A 26268-nucleotide genomic window follows, 5' to 3' on the forward strand; every position below is an offset into this window, starting at 1 on the left:
AAAGGCAAACTATCCCCAATCAAGTAAAAGACAAAATCCTAACTGATGAGCCTCTCACAACATTTGGCAGGAATATTTGGATTCCACTACCAACCCACCCTTCACCTCTAAAACTTGACAGCCCTCATCGAGCAAGTCACCCACAAGTCTTCCACTTCTCAGTGGAACCTGAACGACAACATACCCTAGATAAACTGAAGGAGGCTGTTTCTTCACCCTCCAGCTTGTACCTTGAGAACAGGATTTACAATCAGAGGTTATGAATACCCCAAAATTTGCTTGCAAGAGTCAGAAAGACAGGAAAATGCCTACTTATGGGCTTTTCATGACGGTGGCTCCCAAACTCAGCCCAAAGGTATTTTTACCACTAGAGAAGCAACATGTGGTGGTGTACTGGGCACTCTCAAAGACGAAGCCCTTACTGGACAGAGCCAATTATGCGATGGACTGAGATTCCCATTATGTACTAGATAATGGGAAAAGGTACCTGTACAACTGGATCAGCAACAGAAGCCTCTTTATTAAAATGGAAATGATATCACAGGTTTTAGCTAAACCGGGCTCTCCTGGAGTTTCACAACTTCTTGAGGAAGTAGCCACATGCCCTGCCATTGAGGTTAACTTGACAAACGCCTCTGACTCTTGTTCAGTGGGGACTGGAGGGAGGATACTCGGCACTCTCAAAATAAATAAAGCAATGGTCTTTCTTCAACAAGGGAGAGAATATGGGATACAAGGGAGCCAGACCGTGGACAACCCGTAGCCCATCACCCCTTTTCAAACCCTCCAATTTCCATTTCAGGGACTGGGTTGAAGTGCCCGTGGACTGTACAGTCTTCCTAGAAATAAGAAAACGTTTGTCAGGGGTACTCTAAGACCCGTATCTTTACGGACATCTGGTTAGTGCCTAACGAGCTAACTACTCGGTTGAGATTTTGGCAAAATCAGGGCTGGAAAATACAAGGGGCAGACATTTGGGTCAATTGATGTGAGAAAGAATTGCTGTATTGGCTTTCACTCTGCCTATATCATGGCTCACACCACACAAGACACACAGGAGGCATGACACAAAGCCAAAGCTGACAAAGTAACCAAACCACCAAAGCAGGTAAGCCTCTTGAAGGAGGGAGACTTTTTTCAAACTTTGAGATGGATCATCATACCCTTTCTATTGGTGGGTACATGAGAGGTCAAGGCTTTAGGACATCATTAGGTTATGAAGATGGGTTGTCACTGGAAGAGCCAACATAGCAGAGAGAGATTTATACATCATTAGAACCCACATGCCAGAAATACAGAATAAAATTACTTCATGGGAGGAGAAACTGACAAAGGAAAAGGACCACATCAGTCCTGGCAAACTGATTTCACTGGGCATCTCCCAGGAAGGAGCCATTAAATGTATTTCAACAATGGTGGATACCTACAAAGCTCTTCTATGAGTTTATATGTGTAAGGTGCAAACCTCTGCTAATATTACTGAGGGGTTACCAACACAGCTTTACAGACTTTGGGCATGCCACAAGGCATACAGTCAGATCAAGGCTTCCATTTCACCACTGAATAAATACAATAAGGGACATTATAAAATACAAAGCTTTAAAAAAAACCTATCCTATCATGTTACAGTAGTAAGTATGAAAGAAAGATATAAGGAGCTTTTAAAACAAGGGCTACTGAGAGACAGCCTCCCCAAAATGGTAAAAAATACTACTCATAATTCTGATTCCATTAAATTCTCTCTCTCTCTCTCTCACACACACACACACAGTGATAGCCAGCTACACCATATTTAAATGGACAATAAATGAGAGTATAAAGGGTGGTATTTATATACACACCAGATACATCCACTGACCAATTTTCACAGACATGGGAAACTTGACATTGCTGATTGCTGCTCACAGCAAAGAAACAATCATCTGGTACTTTCACCTTTCCCTTTTTTCTCACAGAAAATCCAAAGCCTAGCCACTTATCCCTTGATCCTGAACCATCTGAGACCACCCTTAGCTGCATCCTCCCATCATCCAGCATAAGCTGAAAAAACCACCCCTAATCATCTGGAGAGAGGCATTCTCACCTGCTGCCCACATACTCTGCTCAACTAAAAGCAGTATGGGACAAACTGGGACCCACTCCCAACACCTAGGAAGTGGAACTCATCACCCCTGGACTGTGTAACAGCATTCTGGCAACACCCAGAGGACAACGAGACCTTCCACCACTGGCCACGGATGATCTCCGCTGTTAACTCCCACTCTGTCACTGTGCCCCCTCCTTCCCTGTGAAGCTCTCACTCTCACCAGTGTCTTCCATACATTCATTGCTGTAATGCCCTGGTAACTTACATCTTACTGCTGACTAGGTACGCCTAGAAACAACATACTATGTGCTGTTGTCCCTGGGGACAATGGGAGCCATGCTGTTGGCTAACTGGGTTGGTCAATCCCACTAGCATGACCACCTACATCAACACCGAGGCTAACACACTCCCCTCTATGTTTACTAGTACTAGCAACACCTATTCCCACAAAGCCAGACTGAGACACAGTATGTGTTTCTTAAATGCCTTCTAAACCCAAAAGGCCAACTTTTCCTTCATATCAGATATACCCACTATTATTAACTAGTGCCATCAAAGGAACAGAACAATGGCCACTACATACCAAGTCGCTGTTAAGGAATGCCCTGAGATAGTATGCAACCAATATTATATGTGAGCAGATACTCACAAATGGTGCAATCAAATTAAAAACTCTGTAAGCCAGAGTCTGTACCAACAAACAACACAAGGTTATAGAGATAAAAACTGTAGCTCCTTCTGATCCCTGGGATGGTGATAAATATAAACCCCACCAACAATGTTACAAATATTAACCTCTTTTTCTATTAATTATAATAATCTCTCTCCCCCGCCAGTATAAGCCTCATTTACTGAGGTGGAAAGATAGTGCACTAACCAAGCGGCCACAGGCATCCTACCGTGGCCCTCCTCCCTGGCCACTAATCAGTAAATACAAGGAAGGCAATGTCTACAACATAGTATTACCTGGGCCAGGGCATGTCTAAACATCAGGGACTACAGCCATCTTGGGAATTCTTCCCTTATCTAACCTTCTCACAATACTAACTGAAATCTTTACTTAACCCCGAAAGCAAGCAGGCCCTACAACAGCAACACTGTCTGCCTACAGTAAACCACCACAGCTCTTGGGTGTTATAGCAAAGACAATTCTTAGGAAAAACTACTTTGATCGCGCCGGGAAATCTAACTGCTGTCTTCATGGGAGTTTCTCTACTCAAACTGACAGCTACTTGCTTACAGCTGTTAGAAAATTTGCTGGGCTTACCAGGACCACCATTAAGAAGAATTTAGGAAATAAATGAGAGAAATTGCCATCCAATATTCCTCTTCTGGGGGATCCTAAACAAATGTACACATACCCACCGTACAGGAGACAGAACAATAATAAAAAGCACAGAGGCAAAGCTGACCTGGGAGGAAACGTACTGGTGAAGACACAGGGCCATCCTCCCAGGGGCCACCCTGAGGCTTTTACAGCTCTACAGTTGCCTGCTCAAAAACGCTTCCCCCGGTACAGAAATAAAGAAGCAAGTCGACCCACACTGGGAAAATAGCAATACTCTGATAAACAGGTGCAGATATGGGCCAAATGTACAATCAAGTTGATACCTTTTTTGGAGTAAGTTGGCCAACTTTGAGGATCCCATATGTGAATGCCCCATAGTTCAGGATCTAACTTGGTGTGTAGCTAAATTAATTAATAAAAACAGAAAGCAAATACTAAAGACTTATTTTTCTGAATATAATAATTTTCTTTGGCCATAATTTTCCACTGGTGGGAGAGAGATGCTTTAGCCTAGAACAGGTTTCTCAACCTTGGCACTATGATATTTTGGGCCAAATAATTCTTTGTTTATTATCCAGGGGCTGCTCTGTGCCTTATAGGATGTTAACAGTTTCTCAGGTCTCTCCCTACTAGAAGCAACTAGTGCCCCTCTCTTAGTTGTGACAATCAAAAACATCTCTGGAGTTGACACATTTCTCCAAATTTGCTATGAAAGAAATCCCACTCCTCCACCGGCATGAGAAACATGCTGTATCTTTTTATTCTGGTTTTCCTGTCATTAGCGCTTTTCTTTCTAATTACTGGAATCTTGTCCATATATCAGATTATTTTTTTGAGTAGTAAATACTGTGCCTTTCATTAACTGCCAATCTTTCTGTTTCCATACTAAACTTTTAATATTAAAACTATATTTGAATATATATAAATAAAGAAACTTTGTTGCCTGTGTTACACTGATACCTTCTTTAAAACAATGAGATAAAAGAAACTGAAGCATTTAGAACATATGTCTCGTAGACTATCATCGTTTCTTACTTAAGGAACAAGGTTATGAATGATTGTCTAGAATATGCAATTTTTCAGAGGAGAATAATGAATATGGCATTTGGTGCCTAGTTCTTATTTTAGACTGTATTTCTTTATACTAAAAATCAAAAGAACATTAAACACTTGTTATATTTCCAACTGGGCTCTCCTACTATGTATAGCAATGTATCAAAAATGTACTATCTTAATGACTTCATTTCCTATCTGCAGAAGACAGATTAAAGTGCTTTTTGCTTTGATCATGGTGACACAAACGTTAAATATATGTACATAAATTACTAACTTGATTAAATTAATAGTAACACTACATGATTTGTAATTTATATAGAACACAAATACAAGAAAAAAAGAAACCAAATAGATCCTTTTCTTTTTAAATCCCAATATAGTATTCTCAAATATAATTTCTCCAAAAATAATGAAGACAGCTGTACATGCACATGTGATACACTACTGAACATAAATGCAATTTTCTAGAATGTGCTATATATAGTCATGACGTGGGCATGGCGCAGCTTCTATGCTCTGTTTCTATCAGTCAGCATGGATGCTGGAATGCTCACTGCCAGGCCCTCAGGTTACAAGGCTCCTGACTGATGGAGGGACCGCTGAGCCACATGCCCATGGCTTTCCTTCTATTCCACTGTTCCATGGAGCAGTGAGCAAGCTGGAGTAACTGCACTCTGGCCTAACTGGTGACAACCCTAGATTTTCAGATTTTGGACATAAAGAGAATGAATGAAGAGAATACTAGAAATCTTACCAGTATTTTCTTTCCACTAGACCAAAGCTTTCTTCAGTAAAACAAATAAATAACCAACCAAACTCATAAATAACAGAAAAATAAGCTTAACACACACTTGATAAAATATTTCCTATTTATGAATGAGAACTTTAAACTCAGTCCTTAGAAGTCATGGAGAAAGAACAGTCTTTCTCAGATTCCAGCTCTGGTCACCAAATAAAATGTACATCTATGTGCCTACAGCACATATATATGTACACGTGATCTTTTTAGTATTCTTAGCAGTATCTTTGCTGTGAGTGCTCTTAAATACAACTCTAAATTCATTGAAGAGTTTGTATTACTTACATTCACCTATTTAATAGTGTTCTCAAGGTAGTAAGCAACAAATTTTTGTAAAGAAAACTATGAACTCTCACTGCTAGGGAAACTGCTGATACATGTGCTGAAAAGGTGAGCTTGAACATTCCAAGCGTCTAACATGTAGTCATGCTGGCTTGGTAAAAGGAAAATCTCCTCTTTAAAGAAATTTTATGAACCTAAAACTGCAGAATAAATAATACAAAGATTTTTATTCTTGAACTCTTATGTTACATCAAATAACAAGCATATTTTGAATTATGAGACTACAGTATTATATACAAGGGTTCTGTTGTCCACATGAGCCACTTGCTTTTTTTTTTTTATAACAACCTTTTGTGGAATTATAGTTCCATAATTTTCAACAGTTTGTTAAGTATTCAATATGATTTAGCATTCATAACCATTTCAATGTGACCATTGTCTAAAAGGGGGAGAAGAGATGAGATTTAGAAATAAAATTTAAAATCTATTAAATACTTTGTATCATGTGTTTCCAGAAAAGCAAGAGAGGAGTATAGACATTTTTAAAATGGCATATCTGAATATGAAATTCCTACAATGTATTCTTTGTTTGTGGGTTGTATCCTGTACAAATAGGAGTCACCTCAGATGCAGGCATATCTCTGTCAGACTCACTTTTCTCCCTGTAAAATGAGAAGGTTAACTTCATGATACCTAAGATCTATTCTAGCTCTGACATTCTGGTCTAGAATCCAGAGACACCATCCAAAAAGCACATAGGCTTTCTCATGCTACTGAAAATATGACCTGTATGTGTATGTATGTGAAAATGCCTGTTATGTCAACAACAACAACAACAACAAAAGAACCTGAGGTTCTTTAATAGTTAATTTTTATAAATGTGAAGAACAGTTTCACATTTGCTTGGGCATTTTCATTTGGAAAAATGGTATGATATTATCATCTCCTGCATTTAGTCAGATTTGATTCATTCATATCTAAAAGTATCACTTTCACTATGGTGCAAATCTGAACAGTTTGGAATAGTAGAAGAGTAGGAAGATGTTTTACTAGCAGCTGAAAGGCTTCAATTCAGGATGTTCTGCTCTGTGAGGTCAGTTTTGCTTTAAAGAAAATCCAAGACTAGTACCAACTGAAAGCAATTTTTTCAACATTTTATATATAACATGTTTTATTTGAACACTGTTCTATCAGATTGGCATTTTATTAAGTTACATAAGTGGAGAATGCATAGAAACTTTTATCATGATTATAGGACAAATAAGATTCAATAAACAGATATTTAAGAAATATATATCAAACTCTATGGAATAGATAAATCTGTTATGTAAAATAAAACAGCTTTCTCTTTATTGAAGCATTTCCTTTTATAGCAGGCATACTGACTAATTCATTTCTATTTCCTTTTGGATCCTCAAAGCGCTTTATGCTCATCCCAAAATTGTTAAGTGCATGTTGGCAGACATCCAACAGCTCATCGTGGCTTCCCTGAAATGGCCCTAGAAGCCAACATCTAGACTATGAGGAAATCAATTTTACTTTTGAAGGAAGGGTGATATGATAACCACAGAACATCACTTTGGATATCTTGATAGGATAGCAGTCATTTTCGATCAAAACAAATGTGACTGTTTTCAATATACTCACCCAACCTGGGCAATTTCTATTTAGTTTCTCCTTCACCTTCTGCTATCAAGGACATTTACAAATGGTATCAGAAGATGACCAAATCATTTTTAAAGAAATATTATAGTGTCATTTATTTTTTAATTTATCAGTGGAAGAAAGGAACTCTTGCTAAAAATTCATGAATTAATTGGTTTGCCTTCTTCCTGGTACCATGGAATTCCTTCTCCACCAATTCCTAGATACTGAAACTTTCCATAGAACTCTGGTCTCCTCTGGCAACTTTCACCATTGAAAATATATGATGCTAATGAGCCAAAAGAGTTGATGTACTACCAAGGAGGGATATCAATGTATTACTATTGGTTTTGATAATGCCTTGCTCTCAATTTCTGAAGGAACAGAAAACAATAAGCTATAGCTCTACAAGGGCAGCCTTTGGGTATGTGCTCAAATATGAGCCAACAGTGGGGAGGGTATAGCTCAAACTGGTAGAGCGCATGCTTTGCATGCACGAGGTCATGGGTTCATTCCCCAGTAACTCCTCTAAAAAAAGCAGTAAATAAAAAAACTTAATTACCCCCCCAAAATATAAATAAATAAATAAATAAATAAATAAATAAATAAATAAATAAATCTTTAAAAAAAGATAATATGTCAAATATGAGCCAACAAAATTGACACTCTTATGAAAAAACAAAGCAACAAAGGGTAGAAGAAAAAGGCAATCACGTCCCAAAATGGAATATAAAGAGTTTTTTTTTAAGACTCAAAATTTAGTATTGTAAAGAGGTTGTTAACTATTAGATCCACTTCATAAAAAAAAAACCTGTTTCAATATTGTCTTTTCAATTCTATCCAGATGAATATAAACAAATGAAAACTCCTATTTGTTAAAAGTGTCCATCACATCAATACGTGTGAAAATTGGGTGTTGGCAAAGAGCCTGCAACAGAATTTCAAGAATCGAGTAATTTGCTTTCTTATATTTCAGGGAAAGTTGGTTTAAGCAAAATATTACTTCGACAAGTAACTATGAGCTTCAAAGTAGAGGAGCATATTAATGCACTGATCTGATTTCATTGAAGGAATACGACACTTCTGGACAGCTCAAGAGACTGGATGTAACATATGGAAAGAAAGGCGATCACTGGAGCCACCCTGTGCTGTTCTGTGATGCTCAAGTCATAGCAGACATTAATAACTCACTGGCTATTTTCACATGCTTCTCATAACCTTTGCATCACAATTTCAGGGCAGAGAGAATATAAGACAAAGAACTTCAGGGAGAGAAAGTTAAAGCAAGTCTGTCAAAGATTGGCAGGCCCAAACTTGATCTGCCTTCTGTTTTTCTCACTGTTCCCTGAAAAGCTTGTTTCAATTTCACCTGGCCAAGTTTTCAAACACAGCAACTAATATGGGAAACATTTGAACACAATTAAGCCATCATCAGCCCATCTTGTGGGCATTCAGGCTTCCTGGTTAATGATACTAATTTGGAAAGCCAAATTTAGATCACTGCACTCACACTGGCCTATATAAAATCAGAATTTAAATTCTGCCTTTTAAAGTTGTAAAGATAAGGCATCTCAGAAAGAGTGCTGAGTTAGCAAGCCACTAAACATAACATTTATTTTTGTATATGACATTGTGATGCTCTGGGAATAACTAATGAGTGGCTCACCCACAGACTCTTAAGTTACATATTAATAATCAATAGCAGGATTAAAAGGGAGGAAGCCCAACATACTATATGACATTTTGGGATAAAGACAGTTTAACTGAGTAACTATTACTATGAACGTCACTGATGTTAGTTCTATGCAAAAGTTTACATACACCAACTACAAAAAGTTTTTTCAAAAATATAAAGAAAAAGAAACTTAAACAAGTCATTATGATGGTTAATATTTCCTACTCATGCTTATTTGGAGATCTAAAGTTAGAGCTAAAACTCAAGTTAATGTTGTTAAGCCATTCTTAGACATGTATATCATCTTCATGCTTTTAAATGAAATTCTATTCAGAATCTAGAAGGCAATTAACCGTAACTTCATCAAGCCTAGGCATTTAGAGAAAGGCATCATTTTTCTATCTGAGGGCTGCATAACACTACACAAAAAGAGAACAGTCAACAAACTTCTAGAGTTAGTCATTTTTAATCTATTTATGTTTCCTACAGCAGAGTGGTCTATATTCAAGCACTTTCCATTAAAAAAGGAAATAACTAGTCTGAAAAAGAATCAAGTCTACCCTCTTTGATAATCCCTTGTTTAATTGTACCACTTTTTTTTTATAAATACAAGGATTTCTTCTACACTTAATTTAACACAAAACCCATTATCTAAGCTATGAGCCAGCATATTTTAAAAATGTATTGTATATATACACAGGTATGCATATGTACATATCCTTATGCATTTATATTTTATTATTTAGTAAATCAAAAATGATTATGAAAAAGATACAAAATATAGGTTTCCCTTCAAATTGTATTTCTCTGCATGTTTCAGTCCCAATTTAGGTGGGTCATCTTCTCCATAGATGTTCTAAGGACCCAGGTTTCTTCTGACATTTTACTTTGCCATCCTATTGTCCCATCTACAAGTTTGAAGCTAACTCACTCTATCAACCCCAAGAAAGAAATGAAGAAACAGAGAGGAAGTGGTGTTGCTTTAAGAAACTGGCATGAGACGTGACTTTATGACTGCTGCTTATTTTGCATTAGTGAGAACTCAGTCATGTGGAAACAGACAAGAAAGCTGAGAAGGGTACCCTCCACCTGGACTTCCACGGACCCTACAAAACAAATGTGGAAGGAGAGTGGTGTGAGAACAGATACTGGGGAGTTAGTAAGCTCTGTCATATTGATTCATTTCTATTTTGAAAATTTAATAATTTAAAAATATTCAGCATCTAAGAAAACCCATTAGTATTTTGAAACTGAGAGTTCCCTAGTCACTGTTGCTCTTTTAAAAATTCCATGTTTACTCATGGAATAAACATGAATTTGGTGAAGAATTTCCCTCTCCCAAGGCCACCAGCTTTGTCAGAGTGGTTGTGAGTTACAGCTCACTGTGTGTGCTCTGCAGTTTATGATGCAATGGCACACTCATTTTTGAAAGGAAATGGTCAATGGCACACTCCTTTCTGAACATTATGTGGCAACGAAAGAACTCAAGATGATTTATAACTAGTAGATTCATAAAATGTAACTTTATGACAGAATGAAGATTAGAATTCAGGGTATACTTGATAGAATCACAGAAAGTAACATACCATAGTTTCATAATATGAAACTGTACATCTTTATTTAATTCACACAAGATGAAAATCTCCCAAGGAATGTAATTAAATCTTTCAAATGTAGTAATTTCTGACTTGTTCTGGATTTAAAACTCTTATATATCTACTGTCATTTATTAAAGAAATAAAAACACTAAGTGGAATCAGTGTAGGCTATGTAGATGTGACCTCAACTTATGAGGTTTAAAAATTCTGATTTGATTTCTGAAATCTTTAGGTTTTAGATATATATTTTCTGTCCAATTTAATTTCATGAATTTTAATATTTGGCAAACAATTTTTAAAGTCTAAGCTTACTACTGAGGAAATAAAATTCACTTTTTAGAAAAGTCCCAATTCTTGAAAGTCAAATTTATCACTAACTGAATGGCAGGATCAAAAGAAGGCTCCTAACTGACCCAAGGTAAAGGAAAGTTTTTGACCTTGGCTAGATTCTGTATTTCACTAGGACCTGAATATAAATGGGTAAAAAATATATTTGTCTACAAAGTAGATGGCATGATGGTTTCAGAAATGGACAGCACTGTGGGCAAATACTCAAGAATCAAAATGATATTCATTTCCTCAATAAATACTCATATGCTCATTGCATTCAGTCTTTGTCAGTCATTGTCCTATGACAGATATAAGGAATTCAACAGAGGGAATAAAATGGTCTATGCCCTAATGAAACTTAAATTCTAAAGGGAAAGATAGGCAATAAACGTATAATTACAATTTTTATGAGTGTCATAAAAGGAGATACAGAGAGATCATTTACTGAGGCACCTAATGAGCTCTGATGAGATTAGCAAAGGAAGTGACATCTTAGTTAATACATAAAGGATGATATCAACTTAGTTAATACATAAAGGAAGATGTAGTGGTGAAGAAGAGGAGCTTCTCTTCTAGAAGAAGCAATTTCCTGTTGTAACGTCTGGATGTGAAAAAAGCAAGCATGTGTAGAACCAACTGATGAAGCATTCACAGATGTAGACGCAGAGGGGGATGGGAGATGAACTTCAAGAGGTAGGCAGAGACAATACCTTAACAATACTTGTTATCTGTATGAAGCATTTGGAACATATTGTAAATGGCAACAGGAATAAGGAAGGATAGCCAATGCTCTATCTCTAGTCTCAGGAATAAAGGGCAGTGGTTCTCTGGTCTACAGCAACAGCAGTGGTGGTAAAAGTGTGACAGATTGAAGAAGGGGTTAGATCAATAATATTTGGTGATAGAGCCAAAAGAGGAGTGAGAAAGAGAGAAAAGTGAAGGATGATTCTGAAACTATTGCCTTCAGAAACTGGATACACTGCTTTATCACTGAGTGACACAGAAAACACTGAAGGAGGGGCTCGTTCGAGAGTGTAGAGAGGGGTAATGAGTCTATTAGTCTAAGCTGTCTTTCAGACATCTAAGTAGGGAGATCTAGTGGGGAACTGGCTACATAATCTGCAGATCAGTTTCTAGGTTGGAGATGGAAATTCAACAGTTCTCAGCCTGTTTCTGGTAGAGGAATCCTTGAGAGTGGATGAGATTATTTACAGAGGATATTAAAAGACAACAAATACATGTTAAGACAGGTTAAATCAAGACACAGGATTGAAATGAATTATATTCTTTCACTTTACTAATTGATCTAAATGAAGTGGTTCACAAAACTATCAAATACCTAGGAACAAAAAGAGCAACATTCTTTTCCAAAAAAACACAATAATTTTTAATAATAGGTGCTGATTTGAAGAACAGAAATGGTCAATTTAAAACAGTCTAAAGAATTATAGAATATAAAAATTAAATAATTTTAAATTACTAATATAAGCAACTAACTCCAACAGAAATGACCTAAATAAGACATTGACTATAACAGCCTAGGACTAGGACAGTGACATTATGTGTCCCAGTAACAGACGGTCAATGAATGAAACTTTGTGTCTCTTAGAGTCTCTTATCAGATTACAAATAAAAGGCTCTTTCTCTAAAGCAACGTTTTCTTCAATATAAGAAACATTTCCTTCAATTTTCTAGTTGTGCTCAAGAAAAGGTAAAGTGAAAAGTTAAGATAAAGTTTCAGGTTCTACCATAATGTTTTATTGGGAACAATGGCTCTTATAACAAGAAAAAATAACAATGCACATGTGCACATTTTTGTAGGAATTTATAACTTTCTCTCTTGAGGACTCATCCTTATTACTCTCATTAATACTTAGGGATACTTTAGTTAGTAAGTTCATGATCCTAAGAAAAGTTGCCGACTTTCTCTTTAAAGTAATTTGAGCTAACTTTGTGAGGTGGAAAAGCCCACTAGAGTTACAAGACCTATATTAATATCCTGATTTTACCATTTACTTAAATTTTCTGAACCTCAGGATTCTCACCCAGAAAACAGATTAAAAACACTTTGATCACCTTACAAACCAATTTGTGAAGAACAAAATGAGACAAGGTAAGTGATGGATTTTATTACAAGGTCTTAGGCAGCTTAAGTGCCATTTGGAATTTGGTCATATAAAAAAAGAACCTTATTATCACATAAATCAAGGAGAAAGCAAAAAGAAAGACATCTGTATCATAACATTTTTTCCAGAGCACATAAGAGCAAAGGAAAAAGATCACGTCTATGAATCCACTGATGATACTTCATGCAGAAAGCCACAATGACATCAAAGAATACTATTCACCGCCATCTATGACACCTCCATGAAGGAGGAACACATGAAGACAGGAGTAACAATGTGAACATAATGGAGCTGCATAATCCAAAACTAAAGATTAAAAAGCTGCATGAATGTCCTTGAAAAGCTGAAATTCTTTGAAAACCTGGGAAGTTTATAGGGAAATAAGAGCTTTGGAAATCTCACATCCTATATAAAAATGGAAGAACAAAGTGAGTTTCCTTAAGTAAAAGTTGTACATTGAATTAGCCTTTTCTTTTCATTAAATTTATAAATGTAGTAAATAAAACTGACTTGCTTTCCTAGGAAGATGACTTAACATAATCTGTACTTTTAAAGTGACTTTCCCCCCATTTGACTTATGCTCACACTGGTCTTTATTTTACATTTATATCTTAGGCTTTCTCACACTGGCAGGCACAGAAGTGGAAAGTTTAAGTGACCAGCTTTCCTGAAACTTCTGGTATAGTTTCACATCAGTATCTACTCTACATTACAGACAAGTAGCCTTACAAGAGCTATGAGCAATGTGTGACAAGTGTCTGCAGTACATGCAAACACAGGTGAAATTAACTCTCATTTCTCCCAAGTCAGTAAACAGTAGATGTGAACAATGTGAATTACTTCTTGTCCTATTTTTCCAATTGATCAGTTGAAGGATCCCTTTATAAAATGTGGGGAAGAGGAAAAGCACTGGCAACGTGACACCCTTTATGTTCAGTTTGAAAGTTTGTTCAATTTTTATATTCACACTACTCTACTCTCTGATGGTCTCTTTGAAAATGGGATTCCTTTGATAGTCAGGCATCTTATTCCTCCAGGCTAAGATCTCTATTTTTGCTGCTTCCTTGGAAAATCAGAATGTCTGTCTTCCACAATATTAAGTAGAGGTTTTTTAAAAGTGCTTATGACTTGACAAAAAAATGCATTAGCTGTGAACAGTGACCAGAATTTGTGCTTGTGGAGACTGCAAGGGGGAGCAAGGTCTCTTACTAACATATTTATTTTTATTATGACACCCATTAGTTTTGGGCTACAGCCAAGTCTCTTCTCATGGTTTAAAAAGGAGTTACCTTGACAAGATTTGACTTAAATCACATCCTGATCTATATTATGAACACAAAAGAACCCTTTCTGCCTTAAAGTGACAATAAGAGTCTGATTTATAATCCTAAAGCAAAGAAATTCAGAGTTAAATAAATCAAATGACTTAGCACTTGTCCCTAGATTTTTTGGCAAGGGTGTGAAATCTATGAGAAAAAATGAATAAATGCTGTAGCAAGTATTTCATCCGTAAACTCAAAGTATTATATGGGTGTATTAAGCATGCATTTTCACTTTGCTGAATTTCAAAACAATAATTAGAAATAAGACATCTGTCTCCTCAGAACTGCAATGTAATTTGTGGTGTTTCTGGACCCATAATAATTGTGAGGTTTTTTTTTTTTTCTTTTCTTGCTCTCTTTTTTTAATAGGAGCATGATACAGGTTTACAACTAGTTCACATATTTCATAATCTTAAACACCCCCAGGAAAATTTATTTCTGGGGTTAAACTACCTAGTATTTGTCTAAAACCTCCAAGCCTAACAACTCTATAGGATATAAAAGAAAATATCTCCACAGAGAATACAGCACAGCCTCAAGGAAAAGAGACAAACACTTACTTAAAAAATTCAATCAGTATCAAGCACTATTCTGAATGATGGCAAAGTTAACAAAATCCATACCCTCATGGAGCTTAACTTTAAGGATGACTCCAACACAAATATGACAATTATCTAATAGTTATCTCTTGGGATGGAGGGTAGGCTAGAAAATGGAAGGGACAGGTGGGGTCAGGATATTGCAGGAAAACTTTCAAAAGAAAGTAACATTAAATTGTTTTACATGTGACTAGAGGGGAGAAATATGCTCTGAGCAAAAGGCAAGCCATGAAAGAAAAGCATGTGCTTGAAGAAGCGTGCGGTTGAGGGATCCTGAAAAGAGCAGCTGAAGGGAGATGAAGAAGAGCCGTCAGAGTCCTGAGTCGTGCATTCGGGATCCCTGGGGTAAGAGTCTCCCACACACGACTTTGAAAATAAATTCAAGATTTAGGATGAGATTTCTCCATAAAGAAAACCAACCAAATAAGAAATGCTGAGCACAGACAGCTAGGACAGATCCATTCCCCTTCAGAGAGGATGTTCCACTGGCTGAAGGAGAAATAGAACTCCATTCACTTTCCTTTTTGATTTGAAATGCTTCCCAATCTCTATCATAGCTACATGGATAATAGCTCTCTGAAGAGTGACCCCGTTAGAAATAATTACAAATAATCCTGCAAACTAAATTAAACACTTTTGATATTTACGTGCAACTAAACTTTACCTATTAACAAAATCAGTAAATATTTTTGGAAAATGTTTTAACACTAAGATGTATTAGAAACTAAGAAGAAGTGTTAAGAGGATGCCTTCTTGGGCAGTGCTCTACTCGAAATCCAGTTCAGTTTAAAAGTGCTTAGTTTCATGAGCAATATACTTTTTAAATTATTAGTGCTGTTTCTATGCCTTACTAAAACTAACACAATATATAAGTTAGTACTTGAATTAACCTTTCAACATTACTTTGCTTTTTGATTAATTGAAACCTAATATAATACATTTATTCTAAGTTATCAAGATATATCAAAAGTTGCATATACTTATTTACACACCCAAGTTGAAATATTAGGCCATTACTTTGCCACTGTATAGTTACTCTTGCAAGGAAATACGTTAAAGTTGGTGAAACAAAGAGAAAAGAAACCAAATTAGCAGTCCTTTATACTACTGCTACCAATGAAAGTGTACATCTGAATTAACACAAAACAAAGGAACTAATTACTATCGGACCCAAATTCACATTGCGGGGATTGGAACTAATGTTTGTTTTACTTCTTTTTAAACAACATACAGGAAGCACTTGCCATGTTTACACTAATTCAGTATTTTGTACTCAAGTAAACAATTCTAAAATGAAAGAACAGTTGAGGCAAAAAATGTACTTTAGACCGCAAAACTCCACTCCATATTTTTCAAAAACTGTGCTTTACAGATTGAGAAGCTAACACTCTCTCACAACTTGCTAGTATCAGAGTTCAGACTGGATCCAGCTCTTACTTGTAACCAAGGAATCTGTCCACCAGGTCACACTGAGTCATTATACTGTGGGACTGCAGAACACTTGTGATGATGCCTATAAATTGTAGCCTTAACCAAGGACAGCCCAAAATGGTACACCAGCTCTCTGCCATCAAACTTTTAATGCAGCCCAGTCAAGGATTCCACCTTACTTCACACAGATCACTTAGGTATTATGGAGAACTGAATAAACAAATATATAATTAAATAATTCCCTCAAAATGTAATCCTAACTATAACTTAATGACTAAGTTAGGCTATATTTCAGAAATAAATTCTCTAGTATTATACAAGAAGATGAAGGAGATTCTTTTGGATTCCAGACTGCTTTTGTCTTTTAGTTTAACACTATTAAAACTGAGTCTATAAGCCATAAGCTTAACTGATTAATAGCCAACTATGTTCAAATAGTTAAACCAAAATGGTTACTTGACTTCATGTACCCCTCAGCTGACTGACTGAGGGCACATGTTTAAGGCTGTTAAAAAAAAAATCATTTACTGCTTTATGGGAAGAAAATAAATACTCTCAAATATTTTTAATAATTGGAACCTAATAAAAATAATACACTAGGCTTAAAAGTAGAAGGTCACTTTGAATCCAAGTCTAACACTTCCTACCTATATGTTTTTTGCTAGTCCATTTAATCATTTGTAACATGAGATCAGCATTACCTTCTTTCTATTCCACAGGAAGTTTAAGGAATTAACATAATAATATATTCTAAGTTGTCTTGTAAATCAAGACATGTTATATTTGCATTGCAGACTATGAGAGTTGCTTTAAAAATATAAAAAGAATTTTAACCAGTCCATCAAAAATGACTGTGTACAGACTTTGTTCAATGTTTCCCCATGCCTCTCTGCTTTCCTAACCTTCCAAGCCCTGCTTGTGTAACAGACTCCTTGTTGTCTGGCTACCAGTTGGACCCAGCCAAGAAGATCACCAGCAGAAGCTTAGAGAGAGGAAGGAAGTTGTGGAGCCCATCCCCACAGCTCTTTCACCACCCGACTACGTGCTTCAGTTGAAGATGATCACAGAGCTTGTCAAGGTGCTCTCTCTCCTGATTCCTGTAACTTCATCTTTCCCTTACTTTTCTAGTTTAAGGGTAGTAACTGTGTCCCACATTACTATGTCATCCCCTTAAATTTTGCTATAACTTGCTACCCCCTTTGTAGTTACTTTTATTAAACTCTCTTCAAATCCCCAACTTGCCAATGCAATCTATTCCCTACTGGGAACCCAACTAATAGAAAACTTTAGCATTTGATAATAATCCAGAACTGCAGGGTACGACATCCTGGTGGTCGTGTTTGTTTGCTTTTTTCCCCCTTAGTAATACCTACTGATTTGCTCAATTCTATCTCTGCTTTCTTACACAAGCCACTTTAAAATTAGTAATACATGTTTTCAAGTAAGGGCTCTCTCTTAGGCTCTGCTGTGGACCAAAAAATGTTAAATGTCATATACCTTAATATCAATCCCCATGACTCACAAATTTTAAGATGATGAATGATTGTGTTCAGTCAAGCAATCCACAATACCTCTTGACAAACCGTCACCACCAAATTTTTACCAGTCTTTGATGCAGATTTTGTAAGTGATCAAGAAACCAACATACAGGAAAATGGAACAATTATCATAAAAGCCTTGCTTCTAGCATGTAGAATACAGTGAAGCCAAATGGCAGCTAGGAGCAATATCCTGGGGAAACTAAGTTGCCTGAAGTTTCTGTTTCTCCATTGAATTAGGAGTTTGACTGCACAGGTCAGTATTTTGAAAAAATAAATAGCAACATGAATTCTAGTGCTGATTCCATGGCCACCTGCACTTCTATGAAAAATACTGTAATACATTTTTTTAGTTAGGCTTGATTTTTATTTTATATTTATTTACTCATTTCATACAGAAAACAGATGATTATATCAAGTAATGACTCTGAGAAAGTAATGTTATCAGCGCCTAAACTACTCCCCGATCTTAGAAAATTGTGCAGCATTTCCATACCAGTAGAATACAGAGAGTCAAAATACTTAGAAACAGAATATAGGTTCTGGAGTGTTCTGTATATACACGTTGGCATCTGTGTGGCTAGTTCCACGTCACAGTTCAGTGTTTGAAGTTATTCTCTACTTAAAATTATTCTCAATCTCAAATGAAAATCCAACATATGCCTTTCTTAGGAAAGAACCAGAATTGAGTCCTGATCTCTATTTACCAAAAATTTACACCTTTGCTGGGGGGAAGTAATCTTGTATTTTAATACGGCTCTGAAAACAAGGAGTTAAAATAAATTCTCAAAGCATGTAACTGAATTCTGAGGAATAGTTTCTAAACTAAGCCAATCTAAATCATTAAAAATAATAGGTTTCATCTGTTGTTCTATTAAAATGATAGTATGGTGTTACAGAGAGAAGAAATCTAAAATCAAGCATAGAAGGTAAGTATAGAAGGGAACAGAAGAGTTACACCTATAGAAAATCTTTTCATCTGAATTACATTAGGGATTCTTAAAGTTTTTCAAAAGAGTAAGTTATACTTACTACTTTTAAGTTAATGGTTTATAATTATGGCTTTTATAATATAATGACTCACCAACTTTCTTTCCATGTAAATATATCACCTCAGAATTCATAAAGTGACAAGTACTGAAATAGGCACTAGGCAAATTTTAAACTCCTTAAATTACATACATAAATTAGAAAAATGTCTCAAGGTTGGATTACTGGGCCACAAATATAACTGACGAAATAAATGATGGAGGAAAGTGTTGCTATTTTGATATAAATATTTCATTCCATGGTATTTTTCAGATAAGAGCCAAGAAAATGCATTATAATTTCAAAATTATAGCTAATTTCATTTTTCTTTGTATATATGTACATTTTTACCACTTTATATTAAACTTTAAAATAAGAAAATATCCTAAAGTTTAAGTGTTTTAAACCACAGGAATTTAACTAATTTGTATCTGTGAACAGTGATAAACATTTGGTAGGAAAAAATACATATAATTCTTTTAGTTCAATGTGCAAGGGGCATAACTTTAGTAACAAAAATAATTTTAATGGTGTGTAATTTTTAATGTAATTCTTATGATATGTTTACATAAGTATAAATTGGTTCATCTTATTTACATTTCTTGGCCATGATACTGCTTTTAATATGTTTACGAGATCATTAAAAAGAATGTCAAACCACGGGGTTTCTGCATGATTGGTATTAAAGCTTTTCCTGCTGGTATTTAATGAGAGCTTTGGATCAAATATGTCAGAAGTACCTTCTAGTTAAACAGCAAAAAATTAGAGTTTGTAGCAAAATGAACTTTGTTAAGATTTAAGATTTTGCTTTCCAAAGCGTTATCTGAGAACGTATATAACTAAGTGACGGTAGTTCTAGTAAAGTAGAAAGGAACCCAGAGCAGAAAAGCAGCTTCTTACCTCCGCAGGCTCAGCGCGTCCTCCCCGACGGGCCGTCTGAGTTTCTTCTCCTTTGAAACGTCGGCGCCTTCCCCTCCGCGCTCCTCCTGCGTGCTGTTTCCTCACGGAAAGAAAGTACATTTTCTCCCCAGTCCTTCACATTTCATTAAAGCCATACTGGGGTCACAGGTCTCTGCTGAGACATTTTTAAAAGGGAAGCGGACCCTGTCCGCTCCGGCCCTCCGCACTGCGGCGGCGGGTTCTCCTCAATTCCGCCCGGAGTCGCTCCCTCGGCAGGTGAGAGGAAACTTGCCAGAAGCTGTGGCGGCGCGACTGCGCAGGCGCGATGGTGGGGGGGAGGGAGTCTGCGCGCATGCGCTGAGGCCGCCGCCGCCATTTCCCCCGCCGCGGCCGCCGCCGCCGCCGCTTTCCCCGCCGCTCCCCCCCGCTGCCGCTGCTTCCCCCGCTGCTTCCCCCCCACACTGCTTCCCCCGCCGCTGCTTCCCCCCCCCCGCGGCCGCCGCCGCCGCTGCTTCCCCCCCCGCGGCCGCCGCCGCCGCTGCCGCTTCCCCCGCCGCTCCCCCCGCTGCCGCTGCTTCCCCCGCCGCGGCTGCCACCCGGAGCTTTCGGCGCCAAATTCAGCGGGAAAACGGAGCTCGAATGCAGCACAGACAAGGTAAGCCGTTGGTTTACATACATTACCTGATTTAATTACTCAACTGAGGAAGAAAGAATTTTCTTGTGGGTCTATGTATTCTCAAATTCTTAGGGCAATTTAAAAAAAATGACAGACTACTTCTCTAGAGTCTTTCTCTAGTTCGAATAGTAGAGTTAGATGGCCTTCTATTTATTTATTCATTCATTTAACAAGTGTGATTTAGTGAGGACCTATTTCAAAGTGTGCATTTTAGAAGATACTTATGATATGGGAAATGGAAGTGCTTCCTTATTTCTGGTCTGGCTCACAAATAGATGTGGTAACATTAACCAAAAAGGGGAATATAAGAAGGAGATTAAGATTATAAAGGAATATATTATTAGTTTTTCTTTGATTTAATATCAGATTTATAACAACTTGCTCAATATCTGAGGAAGTATAATGAATTAAACTTATTCAGTTGGTTTAAAAGGCCTAATTATGTATTTTTCTTGACTTTGTTTCATAAATTTTTAATTATCCAAGGAATTATGTATTTTCCTCCTTCTCTTACTTGTAAATTACTGTGGTTTTGAATGAATCTGAAACCTCAAAATTAAAACCCACATACTACAGGTTAATATTTTGCCTGACCCTTGTCCAAATAAATTGAAGAATCTATCAAGAAAGATATTTTTCCCAAAGGTACTTTTGATTTGCTCGCTCATCTTACTTTATTTTAATTGGCATTATCAGATTTTAGACCTCAGAAAAAGTTTTATTTATTCTATTCAGACTTGAAATTTCTTTCAAATTTAACAAGATAATACTTGGTGAAATCATTTAAATGTTCTATGTAATGTCTATAATATACAGTAGATTCACGTTAAACTAAATTTATTTTTTTACTTCATTGAGCTGTTAAAATCATTAACGAAGACAATTTAGATGATATAAACAAATTTTATTTCACATTTCATGAAGTGGACTGTCTTATTGCAGAGAACTGCAAAATGGGCAGAAGGCAAGAAACTTTTATAGGATAAAGAATAAAGAGCAAGGAAGAGGAAAATAGAAAATATTTGATTGGCTGAGGCCACACAGTCAACTTAGGGTGAGAATACCCAGATGTCTAACCATATAAGGAAGTACTAACCAAATAAGGAAGACAAAGGATAACTTGGACTTAAAAAAACCCACCAAATTTCTTTTTATAAAATGACACAATAGAGGTAATTGTAAAATACAGAATAAAAAAAAAAGTCTACAAATGTTTCACAAATATATCTAGAGTATACAGATACATTCAGCAATAATATCCAGACCTCAAAGTCATTGTGTTGAGTCGAGAATAGGAAACAGAATAAGGCATCATTTAGCTAACTTAAAGTATGTATTATTACAAAAGATGTTTAAGAGAAAATTGTAAGGATTTCAGACACCTCAGTAAAAGTGAGTGGGATGAGAATGGAGATCAAGAAAGGAAAGAAAGTCAAATGAAACAAGGGACTGGATTTCCACAAACAGAAAAACAATGAGCTGTGAACCCCAAATGTGCTTAGCCCTGCCCTGCAAATTGAAGGAGGCCAAATGAAACAGTCAATCAAGACAATAAGACACCTTGGTGGGAGTTAATTAGAAAATAAATACGTTAAATATTTTTTTCAGAATTTTACTATGACTTCAGCACTTTCTTTTTGCTTGAATTCTTTTTGCTGCCTGTTCCTCTTCCACAGTTTTAATGCACCCTGAAGGCTAAGAGGGTTAATTCCATAAGTAGAAATAATTTAGAGACAAAGAATCATTGAAATATAAAAAGGAAAAATCCTGCATCACTCTGAGCATTTTTTATGGCAGTGTAAATTCTCTTCATTCAAAAAGCATCTTTTAATATTTTAATTAGGATAGTGTGTTCTATGAAAGGAACATCTGATTTTAGGAATACAAATGAGAGTGCTATGAAACAAAGATACAGAATTTAAAAGGTAATATGCCGTTCAGCAAGCAGCAATAAAGAGAAAGGATGTGCGGAAGGATCAAGGAAATAATGTGATTTTTGAAGTGAAAATTGTATTAGCATTTTTCAAATTTAGCAGTTTGACAAGGCTAATGACAGTTGTAATACACTTTTAGTTTAAAATGCAATAATTATCTTTGGCTAATAAACAAGAAATCAATCCAACAAGATGTGCTTATTAGCATTAACTAGAACTTACTGACCCTGTATAGGTTCCTGATAGCACCTCCTGCTCGCCTAGTAGGTGCGCAGGTTTCCATTCAGTTGCTGTCTGGGCTCCCTTCTCCCCTTTCCCTTTGTTTTGCTCATTGCTACAAAACAAAGAAGACATTAATTGCAGATTCAGCTATAAAATATAGCTGAATTTTAGTTTTCCCATTTTAAACACGAGGGAATTGAGCCTCTGAAAGGTTAACCAGTTGGCCAAGTGACAAAGCTGGGACTAAAATCCAGGTCTGCAGTGAAAGCTCCCATTCTCAAGAATTGGACTGCACGGCCGTGGGACTGTAACATAGGACTTCCTCATTCCTAAAGGAGAATTTTGGACACATCTTCTTTAATACTAAATTTCTAACAGGAAAGGAAACCTGCCTAGAAGAAAAACTTCAAAAGAGCCATGATCTTCTCCCTCAATTAGGATGGGATGCATTGCTAGGAAGGTATTGTGTGATCTATTTTCTCAAGTTTAAAAAAAGGAAAAATAAGGTCAATGCTTGTCCATAGCCCAGGCTACTTGCCAAGGCTGAGAATTTGGAATTAAACAAGCTACTTGCGCCTAGACTCCACAGTCAGGCACTCCTTCCTACTGAGAACCTGTGGATGTCGTAGACGTGATTGGGGATCGAGTTTGGCTAGCCCTGTCTCTTCCATATGCATGAAAACCAACCATAAACTCAACCAGTATTGTCAGGTATCCCCTTAAGCTATCAGGAATTATGTGTTAAGATACTCTAGTGCACATTTAAGCTACATTGAGTCATGATGCTGCCACCTGGACGTATAAGACTCAAAAAGAACTCCCGATTCTAATGTTGTATCGAAAGCCCTTGGAAAAGACAACAATATGAACTGAAAAAACTCTTAATTACGATCTCATCTTTGCAACTGATTTTCAGGTTAGTTGTCCTAATCAATTTGAGGACAAGTTAGATTCATTCTGAAATAAGAGTAATAATATCTGCATTAAAGACATTGTAGAGTTGATGTGAGGATTTAAACCAAAATGATATAAAGTATAAGAATGTTCTTTGATTTAGTGACTAGCTATTTAACCGCTCTGTTTCTAAGTTTTTTTATCTAGGAACTAGGAGTAATAAAAATGCTAACCTACAGGGTTAAGTGAGATTGAAATGAGTCAAAAAATACATATATACATATATATAATGCTTCATAAATATTAGCATTCTTTATATTAATATCTTACTGAAAAGGCTCATGGTTTCTCAGGATAATATAAAAAACAAAAAAACAAACCCAAAATCATGAGGAGCCATTCTTGGTTCTTCTCTTTCCTTCCTAGCTGATAACTTGAGGCGCTTCCTTCAAGGCAAACCTTCAGTCTCACCACTCCTGTGTCTAAAGCCCCCGTGATTATCACCAGCTGCCCCTGCCTGCTCTCTCTGACCAAACTAGAGTTTACTCTCCCTACTGCTGTCAGAATGACCACTCGCTACTAAAAATTACTCAGTAGCTTATTTCTTCCCCAGGAGTAAATCCCAATTCTGTATTATGTCCTAACAATAGAAATTATACAAGTGTCTACCCGAGCATATTTTGAGTATTTTTCCAGCTTTTTTTGACATCTAATTGACATATAACATTACATATATTAAGGTATGCAATATAGTGATTTTATATATGTATGTATTTCAAAATGATTACCATAATAAGATTAGTTAAAAATCTGTCACCTCACATAGTTACAATTTGTGTGTATGGGTGTGGTGAGAACTTTTAAAATCTATTCTCTTAGCAGCCTTCAAATATACAATACAGGATTGTTAGTTATATTCACCTTGCTGTAGATTACCTCTCCAGAACTTACTTATCTTATAAGTGGAACTTTGCACCTATTGCCTACCTTCATCCATTGTGCCACCCTCCACCTCCAACCCCTGGAAAGTACCAATCGATGTTCTGTTTCTTACATAGCCTGTGGTTCCTGTATTCCACAAATCAACTGAGAGGGAAGGGGGAGAGGCTTCTTTGCATACAACTTCAACATATATCAGAAGACAATGTGAATCCAGATCAAATGGTCAGATAGGCCAAAACAAACCTATGTCAGTCCAGTTATTCAAAATTTGGATTAGGCTTTTTAAAAAAAATAAACCCAATCTTTGCCTCTGTGAATTAATATGCACTAATCAGACTCAGGATGAGCAGTAAGTCAAGACTGGCCAAAAGCCCTGGAGTGTGTTAGTTCTGTATCACTTAGGAATGCTTTTTCTTTCAAAGGACAAAGAGCCAATCATGGTAATTGAACATGTTTTTTCTTCATAGTGAGAAGCTCAGAGTTGGGGGTTACTGGTGCCAGCTGAGCGGTGCCACACAGCCAGGCACCGTGTTTGCAAAGTGCTTGCGTTCCCCTCAGGGTACTAAGGCCATTGCAGCTACAGCACTTGTATTCCTTTCCCAGCAGGGTGGGAAAGGAAAGAAAAGGCAGATCCCATCACCAGGAAGCAAAAGCTCTCCCAGGAGACACTTACATCTGTGTCTCTTGGACCAGAACTGTACAACAGGGGCACCCCTGTGTAAAACGTGGCTAGAGAACAAAGGTGTTGGAATGCAGGTGGGCGAGAGCCAGCTAGTTCACAAGATCTGACTGGTAAACTTTCAGGAATTTTACGAACCAGTTGTTAAAGAGAGCCATTATTTAAAATGTTCTCCATGGTGGCTGCATCAATTTATAATCTCACCAACAGTGTAGAAGGGTGTGTGGGTTGGTCTGTGGCCTTCCTACCCTGTCCCATTGATCTATGTGTCTGTTTTGTGTCAATACCATATTTTTTTGACTACTGCCACACTGCAGTATAGTCTGAAGTCAGGAAGCTTGATTCCTCCAGCTCTGTTCTTTGTCAAGAGTGCTTTGGCTATTGTAGGTCTTTTGTGTTTCCATTAAAATATTAAAATTATTTGTCCAGTTCTGTGAAAAATGCCATTGGTAATTTGATAGGAGTTGCATTGAATCTGTATATTGCCGTAGGTGGTGTGGCCATTTTAACAATATTGATTCTTCCAATTCATGAATGTGGTAAATCTTTCCATCTGTTTGTGTTGGCTTCAGTTTCTGTATCAGTGTCTTATCACAGTTTTCAGAGTACAGATATTTTGCCTCCTTAGGCAGGTTTATTCCTAGGTGTTTTATCCTTTTTATGCAATAGTAAATGGGATTGTTTCCTTCATTTCTTTTTTGATATTTCATTGTTAGTGTATAGAAATGCAACAGATTTCTGTGCATTAATTTTGTATCCTGCAACTTTACTGAATTCAGTGATTTGCTCTGTTAGCTTTCTGGTAGTGTCTTCAGGATTTTCTATGTATAGTATTATGTCATTTGCAAACAATGACTGCTTTACTTCTTTTCCCACTTGGATTCCTTTTATTTCTTTTCTTTTCTGATTGCTTTGGCTAGTACTTCCAAAACTATGTTGAATGAAAGAGGTGAGAGTGGGCATCCTTGTCTTATTCCTGATCTTAGAGGTAATGCTTTTTACATTTGCCATTGAGTATGATGTTAGCTGTAGGTTTGTCATATATGGCCTTTATTATGTTGAGGTACATTCCCTCTGTGCCCATTTTCTGGGATTTTTTTTATCATAAATGGATATTGAATTTTATGAAAAGCTTTTTCTGTATCTATTGAGATGATCATATGGTTTTTATTCTTCAATTTGTTAATGTAATGTTTCACATTGATTGATTTCCAGATA

The 26268-nt window shown here is 36.6% G+C and overlaps 1 protein-coding gene across 1 annotated transcript in view; it reads left to right on the forward strand.

Moving 5' to 3' along the window:
• The first annotated feature begins 15101 nt into the window (after positions 1 to 15101).
• Positions 15102 to 26268, forward strand: part of LOC141575549 (uncharacterized) — a 92053-nt gene continuing 80886 nt past the window's right edge. The window contains exons 1-3 of the mRNA XM_074354987.1: positions 15102 to 15150; positions 17187 to 17335; positions 19815 to 20358. Coding sequence (XP_074211088.1) covers positions 15102 to 15150; positions 17187 to 17335; positions 19815 to 20358 — 742 coding nt within the window. The remainder of the gene's footprint in view (positions 15151 to 17186; positions 17336 to 19814; positions 20359 to 26268) is intronic.

Source organism: Camelus bactrianus, chromosome 29, assembly GCF_048773025.1.
Source record: "Camelus bactrianus isolate YW-2024 breed Bactrian camel chromosome 29, ASM4877302v1, whole genome shotgun sequence".
In the NCBI taxonomy this organism is placed as follows: Eukaryota; Metazoa; Chordata; class Mammalia; order Artiodactyla; family Camelidae; genus Camelus; species Camelus bactrianus.